The sequence below is a fragment of the Pseudorca crassidens genome, chromosome 4, assembly GCF_039906515.1.
Source record: "Pseudorca crassidens isolate mPseCra1 chromosome 4, mPseCra1.hap1, whole genome shotgun sequence".
Classification (NCBI taxonomy): domain Eukaryota; kingdom Metazoa; phylum Chordata; class Mammalia; order Artiodactyla; family Delphinidae; genus Pseudorca; species Pseudorca crassidens.
This window is the reverse complement of record NC_090299.1, coordinates 108,736,069-108,755,097: the sequence shown is the minus strand read 5'-3', so window position 1 is coordinate 108,755,097 and position 19,029 is coordinate 108,736,069. Positions and strand designations below refer to the sequence as shown.

At 42.9% G+C, this 19,029-nt stretch overlaps 2 protein-coding genes across 2 annotated transcripts in view; one reads left to right on the top strand and one right to left on the bottom strand.

The window, feature by feature from the left end:
- CCDC158 (coiled-coil domain containing 158) overlaps window positions 1-9,815 on the top strand; it is an 83,871-nt gene extending 74,056 nt beyond the window's left edge. Inside the window, exons 18-20 of the mRNA XM_067734721.1 lie at window positions 109-267; window positions 7,146-7,253; window positions 9,521-9,815. Coding sequence (XP_067590822.1) covers window positions 109-267; window positions 7,146-7,253; window positions 9,521-9,597 — 344 coding nt within the window. The 3' untranslated portion in view covers window positions 9,598-9,815. The remainder of the gene's footprint in view (window positions 1-108; window positions 268-7,145; window positions 7,254-9,520) is intronic.
- A 2,540-nt stretch (window positions 9,816-12,355) lies between these two features.
- STBD1 (starch binding domain 1) lies at window positions 12,356-16,919 on the bottom strand. Its single transcript, XM_067736313.1, has 2 exons — window positions 16,641-16,919; window positions 12,356-14,238 (listed from the first exon to the last, which is right to left on the bottom strand). The coding sequence occupies exons 1-2, from the start codon at window positions 16,846-16,848 to the stop codon at window positions 13,382-13,384; spliced, it is 1,065 nt and encodes a 354-aa protein (XP_067592414.1). The 5' UTR covers window positions 16,849-16,919; the 3' UTR covers window positions 12,356-13,381.
- Between the last annotated feature and the right edge of the window lie 2,110 nt (window positions 16,920-19,029).

The window sequence follows — 19,029 nt, the reverse complement described above, 5'->3', positions numbered from 1 at the left end:
CCCCATGATTGGGAACATAGTCTCATGAGAGTTTGATTTTTTTGAGAGATGCAGCATATTATTTTTAAGTAATTCTGTCCTTTTGTTTTTGTTCTTGTAAAATTTTAGGAAGTCCATCTGTGAAAAATTCAGCTTCTCATTCATTCCATTCTTCTCCTAAGAAGTCTCCAATTCACTCATCCCTAACTAGTTCGGCTGAAGATTCTATAGGTTCCACACCACAGTATAGATCCACCAAGCCTGTTCATTCACCTGATTCTGTTAAAGGTAAGAATAACCTGATATAACTGATGAGATTAATTGATTTCCTACTCCAGTGACTTAAAAGTTCACTGGAATTATATTAATTATATTTTTATATTATTTATATAATTAATTATATAATTATATTAATTGGAATTAATAAAGGTTCACATGGTGTTCTTATATGTACACTCTAATTGATGCTGTGTGGTGGGTGTGTGCTTAAGTGGGTCTTCTTTATTTGTTTATTTATTGAGTCTTATTTAAATAGAATAGTTACTGTATACCACACACACACACACCCCTTAGTAAATATACATAGATATTATAGGTAAATATTATCTGTTTCTTTCTCTGACATGAATAATGACCTTTTTCTCTATTTTATTATAAGATTTTGAGTCTTCTTTTAAATGCTGAGAATGACTTTTCTTTCTTTTTTTTTTTTTTCAGTTTAGAGGAAATTTTATACACCAGGTTCTTATTAGTTATCTATTTTATACATACTAGTGTATATATGTCAATCCTAATCTTCCAATTCATCCCACCCCCACCCACCTTTCCCCCCTTGGTGTCCATACGTTTGTTCTCTACATCTCTGTCTCTATTTCTGCTTTGCAAACTGGTTCACCTGTAACATTTTTCTAGATTCCACATATATGTGTTAATATACGATATTTGTTTTTCTCTATCTGACTTACTTCACTTTGTATGACAGACTCGATAAGTCCATCCACTCACTATAAATAACTCAATTTTGTTTCCTTTTATGGCTGAGTAATATTCCATTGTATATATGTACCACATCTTCTTTATCCATTCACCTGTCAATGGACACTTTGGTTGCTTCCATATCCTGGCTCTTGTAAATAGAGCTGCAATGAACATTGTGGTACATGACTCTTTTTGAATTATGGTTTTCTCAGGGTATATGCCCAGGAATGGGACTGCTGGATCATATGGTAGTTCCAGTTTTAGTGTTTTAAGGACCCTCCATACTGTTCTCTATAGTGGCTTTATCAATTTACATTCCCACCAACAGTGTAAGAGGGTTCCCTTTTCTCCACACCCTCTCCAGCATTTGTCGTTTGTAGATTTTCTGATGATGCCCATTCTACAATGAGGTGATACCTCATTGTAGTTTTGATTTGCATTTCTCTACTAATTAGTGATGTCGAGCAGCTGTTCATGTGCCTCTTGGCCATCTGTATGTCTTCTTTGGAGAAATGTCTGTTTAGGTCTTCTGCCCATTTTTTGATTGGGTTGTTTGTTTTTTTAATATTGAGCTGCACGAGCTGTTTATATATTTTGGAGATTTATCCCTTGTCAGTTGCTTTGCTTGCAAATATTTTCTCCCATTCTGAGGGTTGTCTTTTCATCTTGTTTATAGTTTCCTTTGCTGTGCAAAAGCTTTAATGTTTCATTAGATCCAATTTGTTTATTATTGTTTTTATGTCCATTACTCTAGGAGGTGGATCAAAAAAGATCTTGCTGTGATATATGTCAAAGAGTGTTCTTCCTATGTTTTCCTCTAAGAGTTTTATAGTGTCTGGTCTGACATTTAGGTCTCTAATCCTTTTTGAGTTTATTTTTGTGTATGGTGTTAGGGAGTGTTCTAATTACATTCTTTTACATGTAGTTGTCCAGTTTTCCCAGCACCACTTATTGAGGAGACTGTGTTTTCTGCCTTATATATCCTTGCCTCCTTTGTCATAGATTAGTTGACCATAGGTGCATGGCTTTATCTCTGGGCTTTCTATCCTGTTCCACTAATCTATATTTCTGTTTTTATGCCAGTACCGTATGTCTTGATGACTGTAGCTTTGTAGTATAGTATCAGGGAGTCAGGGAGTCTGATTCCTCCTGCTCTGTTTTTTTCCCTCAAGATTGCTTTGGCTATTTGGGGTCTTTTGTGTCTCCATACAAATTTTAAGATTTTTTGTTCTAGTTCTGTAAACAATGCCATTGGTAATTTGATAGGGATGGCATTGAATCTGTAGATGGCTTTGGGAAGTATAGTCATTTTCACAATATTGATTCTTCCAATCCAAGAGCATGGTATATCTCTCCACCTGTTTGTGTCATCTTTGATTTCTTTCATTAGTGTCTTATAGTTTTCTGAGTGCAGGTCTTTACCCTCCTTAGGTAGGCTTATCCCTAGGTATTTTATTCTTTTTGTTGCCATGGGGAATGGGATTATCTCCTTAATTTCTCTTTCTGATCTTTCATTTTTAGTGTATAGGAATGCAAGATATTTCTGTGCATTAATTTTTTATCCTGCAACTTTACCAAATTCATTGATTACCTCTAGTAGTTTACTGGTGGTATCTTTAGGATTTTCTATGTATCATATCGTGTCATCTGCAAACAGTGATAGTCTTCCTTCTTCTTTTCCAATTTGGATTCCTTTTATATCTTTTTCTTCTCGGACTGCCTAGGACTTCCAAAACTATGTTGAATAAGAGTGGCAAGAGTGGACATCCTTGTCTTGTTCCTGATCTTAGAGGAAATGCTTTCAGTTTTTCAGCATTGAGAATGATGTTTGCTGTGGGTTGTCATATATGGCCTTTATTATGTTGAGGTGGGTTCCCTCTGTGCCCACTTTCTGGAGAGTTTTTATCATAAATGAGTATTGACTTTTGAAAAACTTTTTCTGCATCTATTGAGATGATCATACAGATTTATTCTTCAATTTGTTAATATGGTTTATCACATTGATTGATTTGCATATATTGAAGAATCCTTGCATCCGTGGGATAAATCCCACTTAATCATAGTGTATGATCCTTTTAATGTGTTGTTGGATTCTGTTTGCTAGTATTTTGTTGAGGATTTTTGCATCTATATCCATGAGTGATATTGGTCTCTAATTTTCTTTTTTTGTAGTATCTTTGTCTGGTTTTGGTATCAGGGTGATGGTGGCCTCATAGAATGAGTTTGGGAGTGTTCCTCCCTCTACAATTTTTTGGAAGAGTTTTAGAAGGATGGGTGTTAGCTCTTCTCTAAATGTTTGATAGAATTCCCCTGTGAAGCCGTCTGGTCCTGGACTTCTGTTTGTTGGAAGATTTGTAATCAGTGTTTCAATTTCATTACTTGTGATTGGTCTGTTCATATTTCTGTTTCTTCCTGGTTCATTCTTGGAAAGTTATACTTTTGTAAGAATTTGTCCATTTCTTCCAGGTTGTCCATTTTATTGGCATAGAGTTGCTTGTAGTAGTCTCTTAGGATGCTTTGTATTTCTGCGGTGTCTGTTGTAACTTCTCCTTTTTCATTTCTAATTTTATTGATTTGAGTCCTCTCCCTCTTTTTCTTGATGAGTCTGGCTCATGGTTTATCAATTTTGTTTATCTTCTCAAAGAACCAGCTTTTAGTTTTATTGATCTTTGCTATTTTCTTTGTTTCTGTTTCATTTATTTCTGCTCTGATCTTTATGATTTCTTTCCTTCCACTAACTTTTGGTTTTGTTTGTTCTACTTTCTCTAGTTCCTTTAGGTGTAAGGTTAGATTGTTTATTTGAGATTTTTCTTGTTTCTTGAGGTAGTATTTCTGTAAACTTCCCTCTTAGAACTGCCTTTGCTGCATCCCATAGGTTTTGGATCGTTGTGTTTTCATTGTCATTTGTCTCTAGGTATTTTTTTATTTCCTCTTTGATTTCTTCAGTGATCTCTTGGTTATTTAGTAATGTATTGTTTAGCCTCCATGTGTTTGTGTTTTTTACGTTTTTTCCCCTGTAATTTATTTCTAATCTCATAGTGTTGTGGTCAGAAAAGATGCTTGATACGATTTCAATTTTCTTAAATTTACCAAGGCTTGATTTGTGACCCAAGATGTGATCTATCCTGGAGAATGTTCCATGAGCACTTGAGAAGAAAGTGTAATCTGCTGTTTTTAGATGGAATGTCCTATAAATATCAATTAAGTCCATCTTGTTTAATGTATCATTTAAAGCTTCTGTTTCCTTATTTATTTTCATTTTGGATGATCTGTCCATTGGTGTAAGTGAGGTGTTAATGTCCCCCACTATTATTGTGTTACTGTCGATTTCCTCTTTTATAGCTGTTAGCACTTGCCTTATGTATTGAGGTGCTCCTATTTTGGGTGCATATATATTTATAATTGTTATATCTTCTTCTTGGATTGATCCCTTGATCATTATGTAGTGTCCTTCCTTGTCTCTTGTAACCTCCTTTATTTTAGAGTCTATTTTATCTGATATGAGTATTGCTACTCCAACTTTCTTTTGATTTCCATTTGCATGGAATATCTTTTTCTGTCCCCTCACTTTCAGTCTGTATGTGTCCCGAGGTCTGAAGTGGGTCTCTTGTAGAGCATATATATGGGTCTTGTTTTTGTATCCATTCAGCAAGCCTGTGTCCTTTGGTTGGAGCATTTAATCCATTCACATTTAAGGTAATTATCAATGTGTATGTTCCTATGACCATTTTCTTAATTGTTTTGGGTTTGTTTTTGTAGGTCCTTTTCTTCTCTTTGTTTCCCATTTAGAGAAGTTTTTTAGCATTTGTGTAAAGCTGGTTTGGTGGTGCTGAATTCTCTTAGCTTTTGTTTGTTTGTAAAACTTTTGATTTCTCCATTGAATCTGAATGAGATCCTTGCTGGGTAGAGTAATCTTGGTTGTAGTTTCTTCCCTTTCATCACTTTAAGTATATCATGCTGCTCCCTTCTGGCTTGTAGAGTTTCTGCTGAGAAATCAGCTGTTAACCTTATGGGAGTTACCTTGTATGTTATTTGTTGTTTTTCCCTTGTTGCTCTGAATAATTTTTCTTTAATTTTTGATAGTTTGATTACTACGTGTCTTGGCGTGTTTCCTTGGGTTTATCCTGCCTGGGACTCTGCGCTTCCTGGACTTGGGTGGCTATTTCCTTTCCCATGTTAGGGAAGTTTTCGACTATAATCTCTTCAGATATTTTCTCGGGTCCTTTCTCTCTCTCTTCTCCTTCCAGGACCCCTATAATGCAAATTTTGGTGTGTTTAATGTTGTCCCAGAGGTCTCTTAGTCTGTCTTCATTTCTTTTCATTCTTTTTTCTGTTCCACGGCTGTGAATTCCACCATTCTGTTTTCCAGGTCACTTATCCATTCTTCTGCCTCAGTTATTCTGCTATTGATTCCTTCTTGTGTATTTTTCATTTCAGTTATTTTATTGTTCATCTCTGTTTGTTTGTTCTTTAATGCTTCTAGGTCTTTGTTAAACATTTTTTGTGTCTTCTTGATCTTTGTCTCCGTTCTTTTTCCGACATCCTGGATCATCTTCTCTATCATTCTTCTGAATTATTTTTCTGAAAGATTGCCTATCTCCACCTCATTTAGTTGTTTTACCTTGTTCCTTCATCTGGTCATAGTCCTCTGCCTTTTCATTTTGTCTATCTTTCCACAAATGTGGTTTTCGTTCCACAGGCTGCAGGATTCTAGTTCTTGTTTCTGATGTGTCTGACTTTTCTTTCTTATTTACATTCTCTAAAATTATTTACATTCTCTTCAGTCTCTGCCTTTGTAAGTGCAAGTGTCTATCATACAAACTTACCAAAATGTTCTCATTTTTAAAATTTTAAGTTCATTTGTTATTCACTAAGACAGATGGGGAAATGATTTGATTTAGAATAAGAGCCTGATAAATAAGTGGACATTAAATATGTATATGTTGAATTGAAATTGAAATGTTTTTCATCATATATGACAGTGATTCAAACGGCCCCAGTGCTCTGTGGTATCATTCTCTTTGATAAGGGATAAGTTAGGCAAGTTGTTGCATCATTGTTAAGTCAGTTCCTGGTCTTTTGAAATTCTATGCCTAACATATTTTTAGATCCTAAAAAAAAAGAAATCGGGACCTAATCACAGATTTTAGTACAGTTTCTGTTTTACCATCTTTTTCTGCATTTGTGTCCTCCTTCATCTCTTATGCTTCTAAGTTATTTTTTAATATTTAAAAAAAATTTAGAGTAGCAAATTACTTCATTATTACAGCAGTGATTATTGCAAGAGTAGAACAGTGCTGTTGGTCACCCCATTATTAATTTGTGGTTACCTAATAGCGTGGCATTTTCTTTTTTTACCCTGTTGTCAGATACTCATCAAACTTCATATGTTTTGTGTTACGTTAAAAATTTCTCAATGAGAAATTATTTTTTATTCTCTTGAACCAAAATAACTCCTAGATGATTGCCTTTAAAATTTAATATCTTGAAGTGAAAGAGTCTTTTGGTAGGAAAATGAGCCATCAAAAGTATTTTCTTTTTTTTTTTTTCCATCAAAAGTATTTTCAAAGTTATACAGCAAGTCAGAGGCTAAGCTCAAAATTAAAATCTTGTGATTGACAACCAGTATTTTTTAGAGGTTGACAAAACTTAGCGTACTTATTAGAGAATAGCTCGAATGCTTCTAGCCTCTCCTCAGTTGCTACTGCCACATTTACTCTAGGTTCACTGTGGCCATGTCAGCATCTGTACTCCCCTCTGCCATCATTTAATACTATCCTCATTCAGGTGTCAAGAACTGAAATGGGCACTTGGCCTCACACACACTCAAAGCTGTTGCCAGCATCAGTATTAAATCTTGTGCTTCCAAACTCTAAGTTACTGGAACCACTCAGCTTTGGTATGAAAAGTTGTCATTTATAATGCAGAATGTATCATTAAACTTGAAGTGTTCTTCACACTCATCACATTTAATGCTACCTAGTTAAAATATAGTAAATCAGATTGGTTTGAAACAAAATCAGATAAGCTAGTATTGCAGTATTAGATAAAACATTTCTTTATTTTCAAATAGTGTTTTAAATTTTTCATTATTTTAAAGGAAAGATTGTTTAACCTGTAAGAGAAAGATATCTAAGATGAAATACTGAATAGATTTTTAGTACCACATCTAAGCAATTTTCTAATAGCTTCACAGTCTCAGCCAATAGAAACAACTGGAAAAACATGCAGGAAGCTTCAGAACAGACTGGAAAGCTTGCAGAATCTGGTAGAAGATTTACAGATGAAGAATGAAGGTACAGTGTACATTTTTGGAGAGATCTTCCTTGTTCAAAAGAATACTCACCTTCCCTTCAGGTTAAGCCTCTTATCTGTAGTCCCACTGAAAAGGATCTTGAACAAGAAATTCAGAAACCTTAGTCAAAATATAAGTGTCTTAACCATGCCTAATGCCTGGATTAATAGTGTGACCTTGGGCAGGTCACTTTAGCCCTGCTCTCCTCTTTCATCTAATAGGGATGATAATATGGCTGACTAGCCCTCAATAGAACACATGTTTTGAGCGGCTGATTTCACATGAGACTTTCCCATACACTGTCTTTCTTGTCCCTGTTAGGTCTGTAGATGAGAATTTGTATGGCAGTAGCCAAGATAAGTTTGCAGTTAATAGCCAGAAAACAAAACAACAGTATTTAGCCTTATAGAGGATTTAAATTAGCATGGGTATAGGAGACTGTGCCACCCCATGAATCACTCAATAAAAAGATAAACTGCATATAAATATACTGAAGCAAAAATAAATAATAAAAAATGAAAAAAAATTAAATTTAAAAAATATATACTGAAGCTCTCCAAATGAGAAACTGTTGTACTCTGCAGATGATAGACAACTTTTGGGGCATAAATTCTTAGTGGATGTTCCCATGGATTTGGGAGGCTGTCATGTTTTATGATTTGCTCACATGAATCCAGGAGCCTTTGTCAGAAAGAAATTAATTTTGGAGGACACGTTATTCTCATTTCATCTTCCATCTCTAGAGAATATAAGTTGCTAGATGGAGGATAATAAATAATTTTCTAAGAATAAATCCTTTTAAAATAAATTTAACCTTATTAATAATAATAGTTGTTATTAGCATTTATTGAGCACTTACCAGCTATGTGCCAGGCCCTGTACTCAGTGTCTTACTAATTAGCTTCACAACACTGGGAGGTGGGTGCTAATATTATGTCATTTGGTGATGAGGAAGCTGAAGATCACAATCAGTCAGTAAGTTTTAAGTCACACAATGAGTAATAGAGCTGGGACTTGACCTCTGCAATTTCTAGCTCCAAAATGCACATTTTTTAATGTACTAAAGTTATTCCAAATTGTTACTAAAGAAAATTAACAACTTCTTTATGATAACTCCAGATGCCTGCATATATAAACATAAAGGAAAATGTTTGAGTTTAAGTTTATCATAACTTTTTTAAGGAAGATGCATTATCTTATTGACTCCATTTTTATTCACACTTTGACTTATATTTCGGACTTTATCTGAGTCATCCTACCATGTAATAATCCAAATGGAAAACATGTTGTATTTGTTTAAAAAACTTCTTAAAAGTTTTTTTAGACAAATACTTTTTATTGGATGCATTGTCTGGGTAGAGTGTGTCTTGGAAATTCTGCAATAGCTATTTTGGAGAGAATTTGGGGAACATTTATCAAAATTTAAAGTGCATGTATTCTTTTACCCAGAAACTCTACTTCTAGCAATTTATTCTGCAAGGAGACATTGTACATACAAAAGTCTGAAGTATTTCCTATAGCATGTTCATAAACAAAGATAAGAAACAACTTTTAAAAATTTATTTACTAACATGGGGCATCCACACAATGGAATACTGTGCAGTCATAACAAATCATGAGCTGAACTGGAAAGAGGTTGACGTTCTGTTAAGTGAATAAAAGCAAGCTACAGAACAATTTCTACCACATATTTCCATTTGTGTAAAGAAGAAAACTCTGTGTGTGTGTGTGTGTGTGTGTGTGTGTGTGTGTGTGTACACACGTGAAGATACTCACTGACAGGTTTACAGTGATGACCTGGGATGGGGAAGTTCAACAGATTGAGGGAACAAAATCAATGACCTTTACCCCTCTTTGTACCCTTCTGAGGTGTTCAAATTATTTACAATTAGTATGTATTACTTCTATAACAATAATTATCATGTTCATTTATTTATTGGCTGTGCTGCACAGCTTGTGAGATCTTAGTTCCCTGACCAGGGATTGGACCCATACCCTCAGCAGTGAAAGAGCAGAGTCCTAACCACTGGACCACCAGGGAATTCTCTATCATGTTCATTTAAAGCAACTGAAAGAGCAAAGATTTACCCTTAGCTCTGTTTCATAATTTCAGTCTTTTAAAAAATATGCTACTTTGCAGTTTTTGAGAACTTATTGAGCTCAGGATGTATCTATTCTGTGGTAGCAAGCTGACCTTTTAAGAGGTGCATAATAGTATTTAGCCTGAGTAATGTTGCTTTTCTAACTTTGCTTTATCAACATTTTCAGCAATGTCTTCAATGATCAGAAATCAAGAAGAGAGGATACAGAAAGTGAAAGACCAGGAAAAAATGTTACTAAAATGATACATTGCTTGCCTATTCTTTACAGAGAGATGATGCCCAATTAATTGTGGTGTTACTTATAATTAGTGCCTTTTTCTTTTTATGTGAAAATTTAATAAAAGATACCCTGTCCTGTAAACTCTATTTTGAAATAAACTAGTGTTCAGCGCTCTCTCAGTAAAACTTAAAAGCAGTACTAGCTAGAAGCAAAAGTACCTAATAGGTGTTATTTTGTGCTAATACCAGTGTGTTGGAATAATCACGTGTTTTTTTGTTATCTTTAGTGGTGCTGAGGCAATAGCCTTCTTCTTTTTCAGCTTAAAATGCTTCTTTCACATGAAATTGAAAGATGGGGTATAATGCCCAGAATGGGAGGACAAACTCCAAGGTACTGACCAGGGTTCCTTCTGTGACCCTGAACTCCCTGTTTGTTCTGTAAATATCAGTGAATGTAATCACATAACTAAACATTGTGGCCCGTAATCAAAACTTTTAGAAAAGTTTTCTTTTTACATATTAATAACTAGGAAGCAAGAGAGAAAAAGGTTGTTATTCTTCAGCCAGTGGGTAACTTCTGCAGATTGAATGGATTCAGTCTGCCTTAATTAGAGTTTAATAAATTAGTGGTGTTTGTATGTGGAGTGTTTTCCAACGCCAATAACCAATTCTCTGTGGGTACCAACTGGGTGTCTATGAGTCAATTCCATTCTGACACTACCTGGGGTTGGTGTCAGATTGTACAGATTTAAGGGCTCAGTCCCACAAGACTGCCCCTACTTCAGACACCAGTCACAAGTCCTGGGCCACCTATACTTTTTGACTGACAGGCTGTAAATTGGGGGTTCCCACATCCTCCTCTAAAGTTTGAATAATTTTCTAGAAGTGATCATGGAATTCAGGAAATTGCTTTACTTACTATTACAGTTTATTATAAAGGCTGTAACTCAGGAACCGCCAAATGGAAGAGATGCACAGAGCAGGGTATGGGGTGGAGGTGTGGAGCTTCCATGCCCGCTCAGGGCTCCCGGCACCTTGTGTTCGCCAACCCAGAAGCGCATTAAATCTCACCATCTGAGTCGTTATAGAGCTTCTTCTCCAGCCCCGCTCCCCGTCCTGGAGATCAGAGTGTGGCACTGGAAGTTGCAAGCCTCCGATCACTTGGTCTTTCCAGTGACCAGCCCCGGCCCGAGGCTATCTAGGGGCCCCATCTAAGTCACCTCACTAGCAGAAGCTCAGGCGTGATCTAAAGGGCCTCATTATGAATAACAAGATACTCCTATCTCTCAGGAAATTCCCAGGGTTTGAGGAGCTCTGTGCCAGGAACAAAGACCAAATATATTTATGACACTACAGGATGTGAACCAAATAAAAGGGCAGAAGAACAGATACAAAAATGTTTACATTGTGCCAAGGACAACAGGAAGGACTTCCCTGGTGGCGCAGTGGTTGAGAGTCCGCCTGCCGATGCAGGGGACACGGGTTCGTGCCCCGGTCCGGGAGGATCCCACATGCCGCGGAGCGGCTGGGCCCGTGAGCCATGGCCGCTGAGCCTGCGCATCTGGAGCCTGTGCTCCGCAACTGGAGAGGCCACAACAGTGAGAGGCCCGCGTACCGCAAAAAAAAAAAAAAAAAAAGACAACAGGAACAGTGTCACAGAAGCCTGTACTCCCGTTCCACAGTACAGCTGTCACTGAGAAACTGCTGCCCAACTAGAGACTGTGTCCCAACCCCACTTTCCCTACCCCTACCTGGGGACACCTACCTGCCCAGTTCTCACTAATGACACGTGGACACAGCAGTTTGTGGTGCTTTCTGGCCCAAAGTTTTAGTGGGGTCTTTCCTTACTTTATTTCCCCTTCCACAGGCTGCTTACAGAGGACAGTGAGGTCCTAGGGGATGGAGGAGCCACAGGACAGGAGCCCGGGTGATGACCTGCAAGGAAAGCTGCCCTCCCGCCAGGAGCACCCACTGCTGTTTAGTGAGGGAGAAGTAAGCTGCTGTCGTTGCAGCCTTCTTACACGCTGGGGTCTGTGACAGCGGGTGGCGCTCAGGGTAACCAGTGCAGATGACACGCTAAGCAGGGCGTAAGTTACCACCACAGCCCTCATGCTTCTCCCTCTAAGCACATCCGATTTTAAATAACAAGTTTTAAAAATATAAAGTTTAGTATTATATGTTATCTCTTAAATCAGTTGGCTTTACTGAAAAATTTTTATTTCATCAGGTAATGATAAAATGGCTAATGATAGAACTCTAAACGGATTTTGACTGTAAATTGTTTTCCCTTTAGTTTGACCTAATAGAAATGCTTGGGCATTCTGTACGGTAATGGTGAATGCCTCTGAAGACCTCACTGGTAGAATATAAAATTCACTGTGAAGTCTGTAGAAAATATATGTGAATTTAACACAAAAGTGCTATGAGCCCAAAACAGTTCTTAAAGCACTTTCTAACACTATTTTCAGTTGGGTTTAGGCTCTTTTCAGCAAAGACCATCTATAACCAGGATTAAACGCTGTTTTGCCAATAGATGTTACACTTATTAAAAGTTGTTTTAATATAGAATTAATTTTCAAATACAGGCATGTATAATATGCCTCCAAACAAAGGTAAAGTTTTAAAAGAAATATTCTAAAACTTCCTTCTCTAAAGGGAGAAGAACAGACTCTGTGCCTCTTGACGTTTGCTTTTTTTCTGTGTCATTAGTGGAGACAATATTAGTATTTTATTTTACATCTAAGCTATTATGGTACTAAGATTTATACAAATAATTCAGACATTTGATAAAGATGTTAAAACTCAGGTTTTATTATTTGTTTCAGTTATAATGGCAAAGTTTAAATGTTTATTTCTTCCCAGAGCAAAGATGTACTTCCGTATCACTCTCCTGTTATAATTTTGTTACCTACTAGCATGAAGGGAGAGGGAAGAGGGTGAAATGATTGCTATGGGGCAGTCCATCTGTCAGCCCAGAGCTGCTGTGAGAGGAGGGGCCATGGGGAGAGATAGTCCTGCAGGAGGCCCGTGAGGAAATGACGGGCGTGTCCCACCCTGCAGTCCGGCGGGGCCTGTAGCTCCCAGCTCTCTAAGAGGTGTCATTCAGGCCCCCTTGCTCAGCCTATACCCTATCCCCCTTCCTGTTCTTTCCTCTTGGGCTGCTCCTGCTAACAGGCTCTGATTAGGCCCCTTGTTTGTACACCAGCCGTTGATCATTAAGACAAAAACATACTTGCTACCCTCAAACCATACATGGCAAGTAAAATCAAGCAAAAAACATTGGGAAGTCTTAATGCATTACCTTATATCCTGGCTAATCACATCTAGTGACCAGATATTTTCTAATCACAGTTCCATACGATGTTAACGATTTTTAAATATAAAGTGTGTATGATTAAAGGGAGCATTTCTCCAGCTGTACCAGTACAAAATCTCCTTTTGAATAAGGCGTGTTTTACTCTGCTGCTTCAAGAATCACCCAAGGCTCAAGCCTGAACCCTCTGCAGCTGGTTAGTTTCTGTGCTCCGTGACCAGTGCACATCTGAAGTCTAGCCAAGCCCTCCTCAAGACCACCAAGCCCTAAAGTAATGATGGACCAGCATAAATCCATCCATCAGTGCCACAGGAAAAAAAGTCCACGCTCACTGGAAGCATCATCTACACATTGGACAAAAGCCACTAGCAAATCTGAAACAACTCTGATGGCTAGACTGGGAGTTTCACTTCCTTTATTTTAAATTATCCAGGGTGCTCCACAACCTTAGCCTCTTCCATGTTCTATAGCCTCTTCGCTACTTTGCAAATTGAATCAGTGAATCCCCCACCACTTGTGAACCACTTTATCCTCATGGCCAGTCTCTAAGGATCTATTGCTGCATTCTTCCCAACGGGTAACTTCCCCATTCTCTACTACCACGAACTTCCATTCCACCACTGTGTCTGCTGGCAGGGGCACAGAACGAGACCAGAGCCCGTCCTTGCTACACTGGAGTGGGATGTAAGTGTTCCACCTCCCAAGACTCTCATGGTCTCCAGTTACTGCAAGGCATTGCACACCAGCGCGTGTGATATAATGGACCTGGAAGCTGACACTAACCTGATGAGCCTCTGAAGACACTGCTCCTACCCTTTTTGGTTTCACATCCACTTCCTGACCTCTTGCCTCCACGAGAGTGCTTCTGTCATAGTCCTGCTTAGAGCTTAACACTGGAGACTCAAGACTGCCACCCAAACCAACATCGCCCCAGGATGCGTGCCGGGACACCATCTCCCAGTCCACGTGGTCAGCCCGGGCCCGACTGTCCAACTGTGCGAGGCTCACTCCTTCTTGCGCTCTGTCCAGGAGCAGGTTGCTAGAAGGCAGCTTCTCTGCCAGACATGGAGCTGTTTTAGCAGTTTTCTCTTGGCCTTTTTGGAATCCCCATTCTCCTATAGGAGATCCAAGGCTTTCGTTTCCTGAAACGTCAGAGTAACTTCTAGAGTTACCAGTCTCAGAGGTAGCTAGAGATTGTGTGTCTGGAAATTGTCCAGAGGGAACATGTGCTCTTGAATTGTCACGGTTACTGCCTTCTCCAGAAGGACTCTGCAGTCTCCATGCTGCTTCCTGCAGGTCACCAGGGCCTTTAGTCGTAGAAACCAAACATCCATTGCTTTCTTGAAGATGCTCTAAAAAACAAAAGGAAAAGTGTAATAGTGTTGTGCAGTTCATGTGAGAAAAAGGTTCAGTCAGGCTGAGAAAACAGTTTTAGTTTTTAAAGACTTGGCTACTAATCTATCTGCAGTTCACAAAATTTGCCTCTATTAAAATCAAGTACTTAATTACCTGGTGTGTTCCCAACTGTGCTCTAAGAATATACAGGCATATCCAGTAATAAAAGACACATCCAGGAGTGTCAGTGTGCCAGCACAAGAGTGTAAACGAGGTGGCAAGCTGTAGAGGCAGAAGTGTAACCCTGACATGGTCCTGGATCTCTGCAGTCCAGGCCGTACTGGCACGCCACCAAGTCGAGTTGTTTGGCTGCCATCATCGAAAAATGTCCAGCCTGTGTGACGAAGAGCTGCACGGTTACCCTGCAAACCAGATGAGTACACTTGTACTCCTAGGAACTGCGTGCAGGTCAGGGATTGGCTCTCACAGGTGCGGGCAGGTGGTCAGCAGCAGCTGTCACTGTGGGAGAATACAAAGGACAGCAGTGCATGGCTGGGCAAGAGTTGGGGGTGAGGGTGGGGAGGGTGGCTGGATTCGCCTTGCACACCCCATGTGCATCAGGAACCTCTTCGACAAAACACAGGCATCTTATATCCCCTCCCACTGCATACTTTAAAAATATATTTTCTTGGGACTTCCCTGGTGGCACAGTGGTTAAGAATCTGCCTGCCAACGCAGGGGACACGGATTCGATCCCTGGTCCGGGAAGATCCCACATGCCGCGGAGCAACTAAACCCGTGCGCCACAACTACTGAGCCGGTGCTCTGCAACAAGAGAAGCCACCGCAATGAGAAGCCCGCGCACAGCAGTGAAGAGTAGCCCCCACTCGCCGCAACTAGAGGAAGCCCGCGCGAAGCAATGAAGACCCAACACAGCCCAAAATAAATAAATAAATAAAAATATTTTTTCTTAAGACTACACAATCCAAGCTCCCTCAAGACTCAGTTTCATTCTTGGCCACCTCATTGATAGTCCAAATAGCTCCCTACAACTGAGGTCCCCAACCCCCGGCCCAGACCGGTAGGTAGAGGTCAGTCCTCTGTTAGGCCCCCGCGGCACAGCAGGAGGTGAGAGGCGGGGAGCAAGCGAAGCTCCCTCTGCCGCTCCCCATCGCTCGCATCACCGCCTGCACCACCCTCCCACTCCGCCCCCTTCCGTGCAAAAATTGTCTTCCACGAAACCTGTCCCTGGTGCGAAAAAGGTCGGGGACCGCTGCCCTACAAGATCTTATTCTCCAAAACCATACAATCAGCATATGCGGATTGGGGGAGATGACGGTGGGAAGAGGGTGGTCTTGTTCAATTTTGTCTCTTTTTAATGGTGGTGTTGGAAGTGAGACGTAAACAAATATTACTCTGAATCCCCAGTCTTTCGACCTGAAACATGAGTTAGGCTTTCAGGAAAAGAAGATAAATGAGCTCTCTGCAGGAGAGGCACAGGGGCAGATTTTCAAGTGGCTTACACATGAACGCCACTCCACTACAGTTTACAGATGTCATTTTCACCACTAGGCTGGAGTCCAGGCATGGGCAGCTTGCCAAGGGAGGGCGCTGGAAGGTAAGGTTCTCTGCCAGTGCTCTTAACTTTGCCTAGTATACAGGGTCTAAAATACAGAGATGGAAACCTAGATGTCAATTGTACTCGTCGGAGCAGAATTAAGTGTCTCTTCCCTGGGGTTTCAGACAACCGTGCACTGTTCGGGTGAGCGTGGGGGAGGGCCGACAGCTCCGAAATGGGCGGCCATCGAGCAGCCTCAGGGCTTCAGCCCAAGCCTTCAGGGCCAGAGTCCAACCTGAACTTTGCCTCCCCGACAGAAGCGTCCAGACATGGGAGGCTACTCGCTGCGCCGGTGTTCCCAAACACAGCTCTTCCGTGGGGTGAGGGATGGGAGGCCATGAGGCTATGGGATTGGGACCGAGACAGTGTCCCTGCTCGGACAGAAATTGGAGAGGGTCGTGGGATCTCCGAACTCTAAGCACCCCTTTCCGAAGGCCCGGAAGGGGCGCCGCCGCTGCAGCAGCCCGCACTGCACCAAGCTCCGCCAAGCAGAGGAGCCCATCCCCGCTGGAGGAGCAGGGGTAGGTCCTCAGGGGCGGGCGCCGAAGGCAGCGACTCAGCGGGGCGCGGACCTGGGACAAACCGCCTGGGCATCCCCAGGGCCTCGGTGTAGGGCGAGAACCCCACCCGGCGCGTGCGCACCAGCCGGAGAAACGCGAGCCGCGGGGAGGGTCCTGCCCGGGCTAGGAGAAGCTAGTCCTCGGGAAACCTCCAGGTGGATTTCCACCCCCTGCCCCCTCCCGCGGGTAACTTCAGAGCCCCCCGGCAAATATGCCCTCGAGACACAGGGAGGAAGAATACCTGGTTTGGTGACCAGCTCCCGCCTAGAAGGTCCAGGGCTCAGTCCGCCGCCACCACCCTGATCGCCTCCCGGAGCCGCAGCCTCCCCTGGAGAGGCGTCCTTCCCCTGCTCCGCATCCCCCTCCTTTCCCGTGTCCCGCAGCAGCCAAACGAAAAGCGCTCCGGCCAGACCCCCTCCGACCAGCAGGGCGGACCAGACGGCGCCCATGACTGAGAGGCCGCAGCTGCGGGAGACGACGGCGACCGAGACGGGGGCTCGGGTCACACAGGCAGAGCCACACCTACCCAGCCCGCTGCAGCCTTTTACGGTCCCCGGTGGCGGGCGCTCCCGCGCGGGGCCCAGCCCTCCGCGACCAAAACTCAACTTTCCCAGCCCCGCCCCATTCCCCGCCCCGGGGCTGCAGCCCCTGGTTCTGGCAAGGCGAACACGCGAGCGCCCTCCTTCTCCAACATTTTCCCTTCTCGACCCCGCCAGTCGCCGGCGGCGGGGAGCACCCGGTGCAGGGTTCCAAGTGCGTCCCACGCGCGTGAAGGGTCCAAGGGCGCACGGCTCCCGTGCGCAAACCCGTCGCCTTCTTTTCCTGCTCCGGCTGCAGCTCAGGTGCAGCCCTGTCTGGGACAGCGCCGGCCACCTCGGCGCCTCCTCCCCACAGACAATCAGTAGCAGTGCGGCCCGAGCTTCTGGCACTTAGACGCTGAAGAGGCCGACGTGCATCTGCGACACGCGAGGTTGCGGCCAGAGCGGAGGCGGGGCGGGAGAGGCAGCCGGGCCGGGTGGGTAGACCCATACAGCCGGCGCGTTGGAAGCTCCATTCCTCCGCCAGTTAGCTGCGCTTAACGTCCCCAAGCCTCCGCCTCCCCGCCTGTAAAAGGAAAGGATTGGACTGAGATCCATCCATCTGTAAATGCCAATCACCTTAACCGCCTCCAGTCATTACTGAGGGTGCGTGGTTGTCGCAAAGTGCGCGCCCTCCTTACTGGACTGCATGTTGTGCAGACGCAGGCTCCTCCGGATGGGTTATTAATAAAAAATTGCGGGCTTCCCTGGTGGCGCAGTGGTTGAGAGTCCGCCTGCCGATGCAGGGGGCGCGGGTTCGTGCCCCAGTCCGGGAGGATCCCACATGCCGCGGAGCGGCTGGGCCCATGAGCCATGGCCGCTGAGCCTGCGCGTCCGGAGCCTGTGCTCCGCAACTGGAGAGGCCACAACAGTGAGAGGTCCGCGTACCAAAAAAAAAAAAAAAATTGCAACCGTCTTTGTTAAGTGCTGTCGGTGTGCCAGGTGTTTAATGTATGCGTTTAATTTGATCCTCACAAAACAACAACAACAATCTGGGAACTAAGAATTATACACATTTCTTTCTAAATTCACTCCTCTGCTGATCTGATGGCTTTACACACCAACTTCAAGCTAACGGTTCCCATGTTTGTATCTGCAGGGTGAGCCTTTCCCTTGACCTACACGCTCCCACATCAACTGCTAAGACCATAGCTGGAATGATTACTAAAATGGCTCCTCTGGTAAAACAAATCGTTCCAACGTGCCCCGGGCTCGAGCCTTGTTTGCAAAGTCAGGTACAGAAAGCAGTGGGAGTCCTTGGTGACTCTGCAGTGTTTGTGGGATGGGAGCTCGCTTCGGAAGGCTGAGCGGTGAACGTGGTGAAAGCTGTGAAGAAGGCCGACGTGGAGGGAGCCCTCTCCAGAGAAACTTGGAGGCCAAGGGGAGGAGAGGAATCGAAGTGTCGCTTGAGAAGAGAACAAGGCCTAAGGGAAGCTCTTTCAGACGGAGAGACACGTGGGCACGTTTGTTCAGTTCGTCGGCAGGAGAGAGCCAGCCGAGACCTGGAGGAAGATGTGAGGAGGACGCGAAATCCTGGACGGGGATTCTGCGGGAAGGCGGAAGTCAAGAACACCATTAGAAGGGGCGGAGTCGGAGGAACGGAGGGGAGGAAACAGGCGTGGAAAAGCAAAGAAGGCACAAAAGAAACATTTTGAGATACACAGGGGCCCATGAGTGAGGTTAGCTATCAGCTGAGTGAGAGAAAGGAAATCCAGGTGAGTTTTTTTGTTTTTTTTTGTTGTTGTTGTTGTTTTAGTTTTTTTTGCGGTACGCGGGCCTCTCACTGTTGCGGCCTCTCCTGTCGCGGAGCACAGGCTCCAGACGCGCATGCTCAGCGGCCATGGCTCACGGGCCCAGCCGCTCCGCGGCATGTGGGATCTTCCCGGACCAGGGCACGAACCCGTGTCCCCTTCATTGGCAGGCGGACTCTCAACCACTGCGTCACCAGGGAAGCCCAGGTGAGCTTTTAAGGAAAGCAGAGCAGGTAGGAAGGAAATGGCCGCTAGGGGAAGAAGTTGCCTTGGGAAGTCCTGTGGGTCCTTCCATCACAGG

Excerpts from the sequence above, each read along its gene's own strand:
- STBD1 (XM_067736313.1), bottom strand. The coding sequence starts at position 16,848 with ATGGGCGCCGTCTGGTCCGCCCTGCTGGTCGGAGGGGGTCTGGCCGGA. Across the intron at positions 14,239-16,640 it reads GGAGCTGGTCACCAAACCAG|AGCATCTTCAAGAAAGCAAT; the intron begins GTATTCTTCCTC and ends TTTGTTTTTTAG.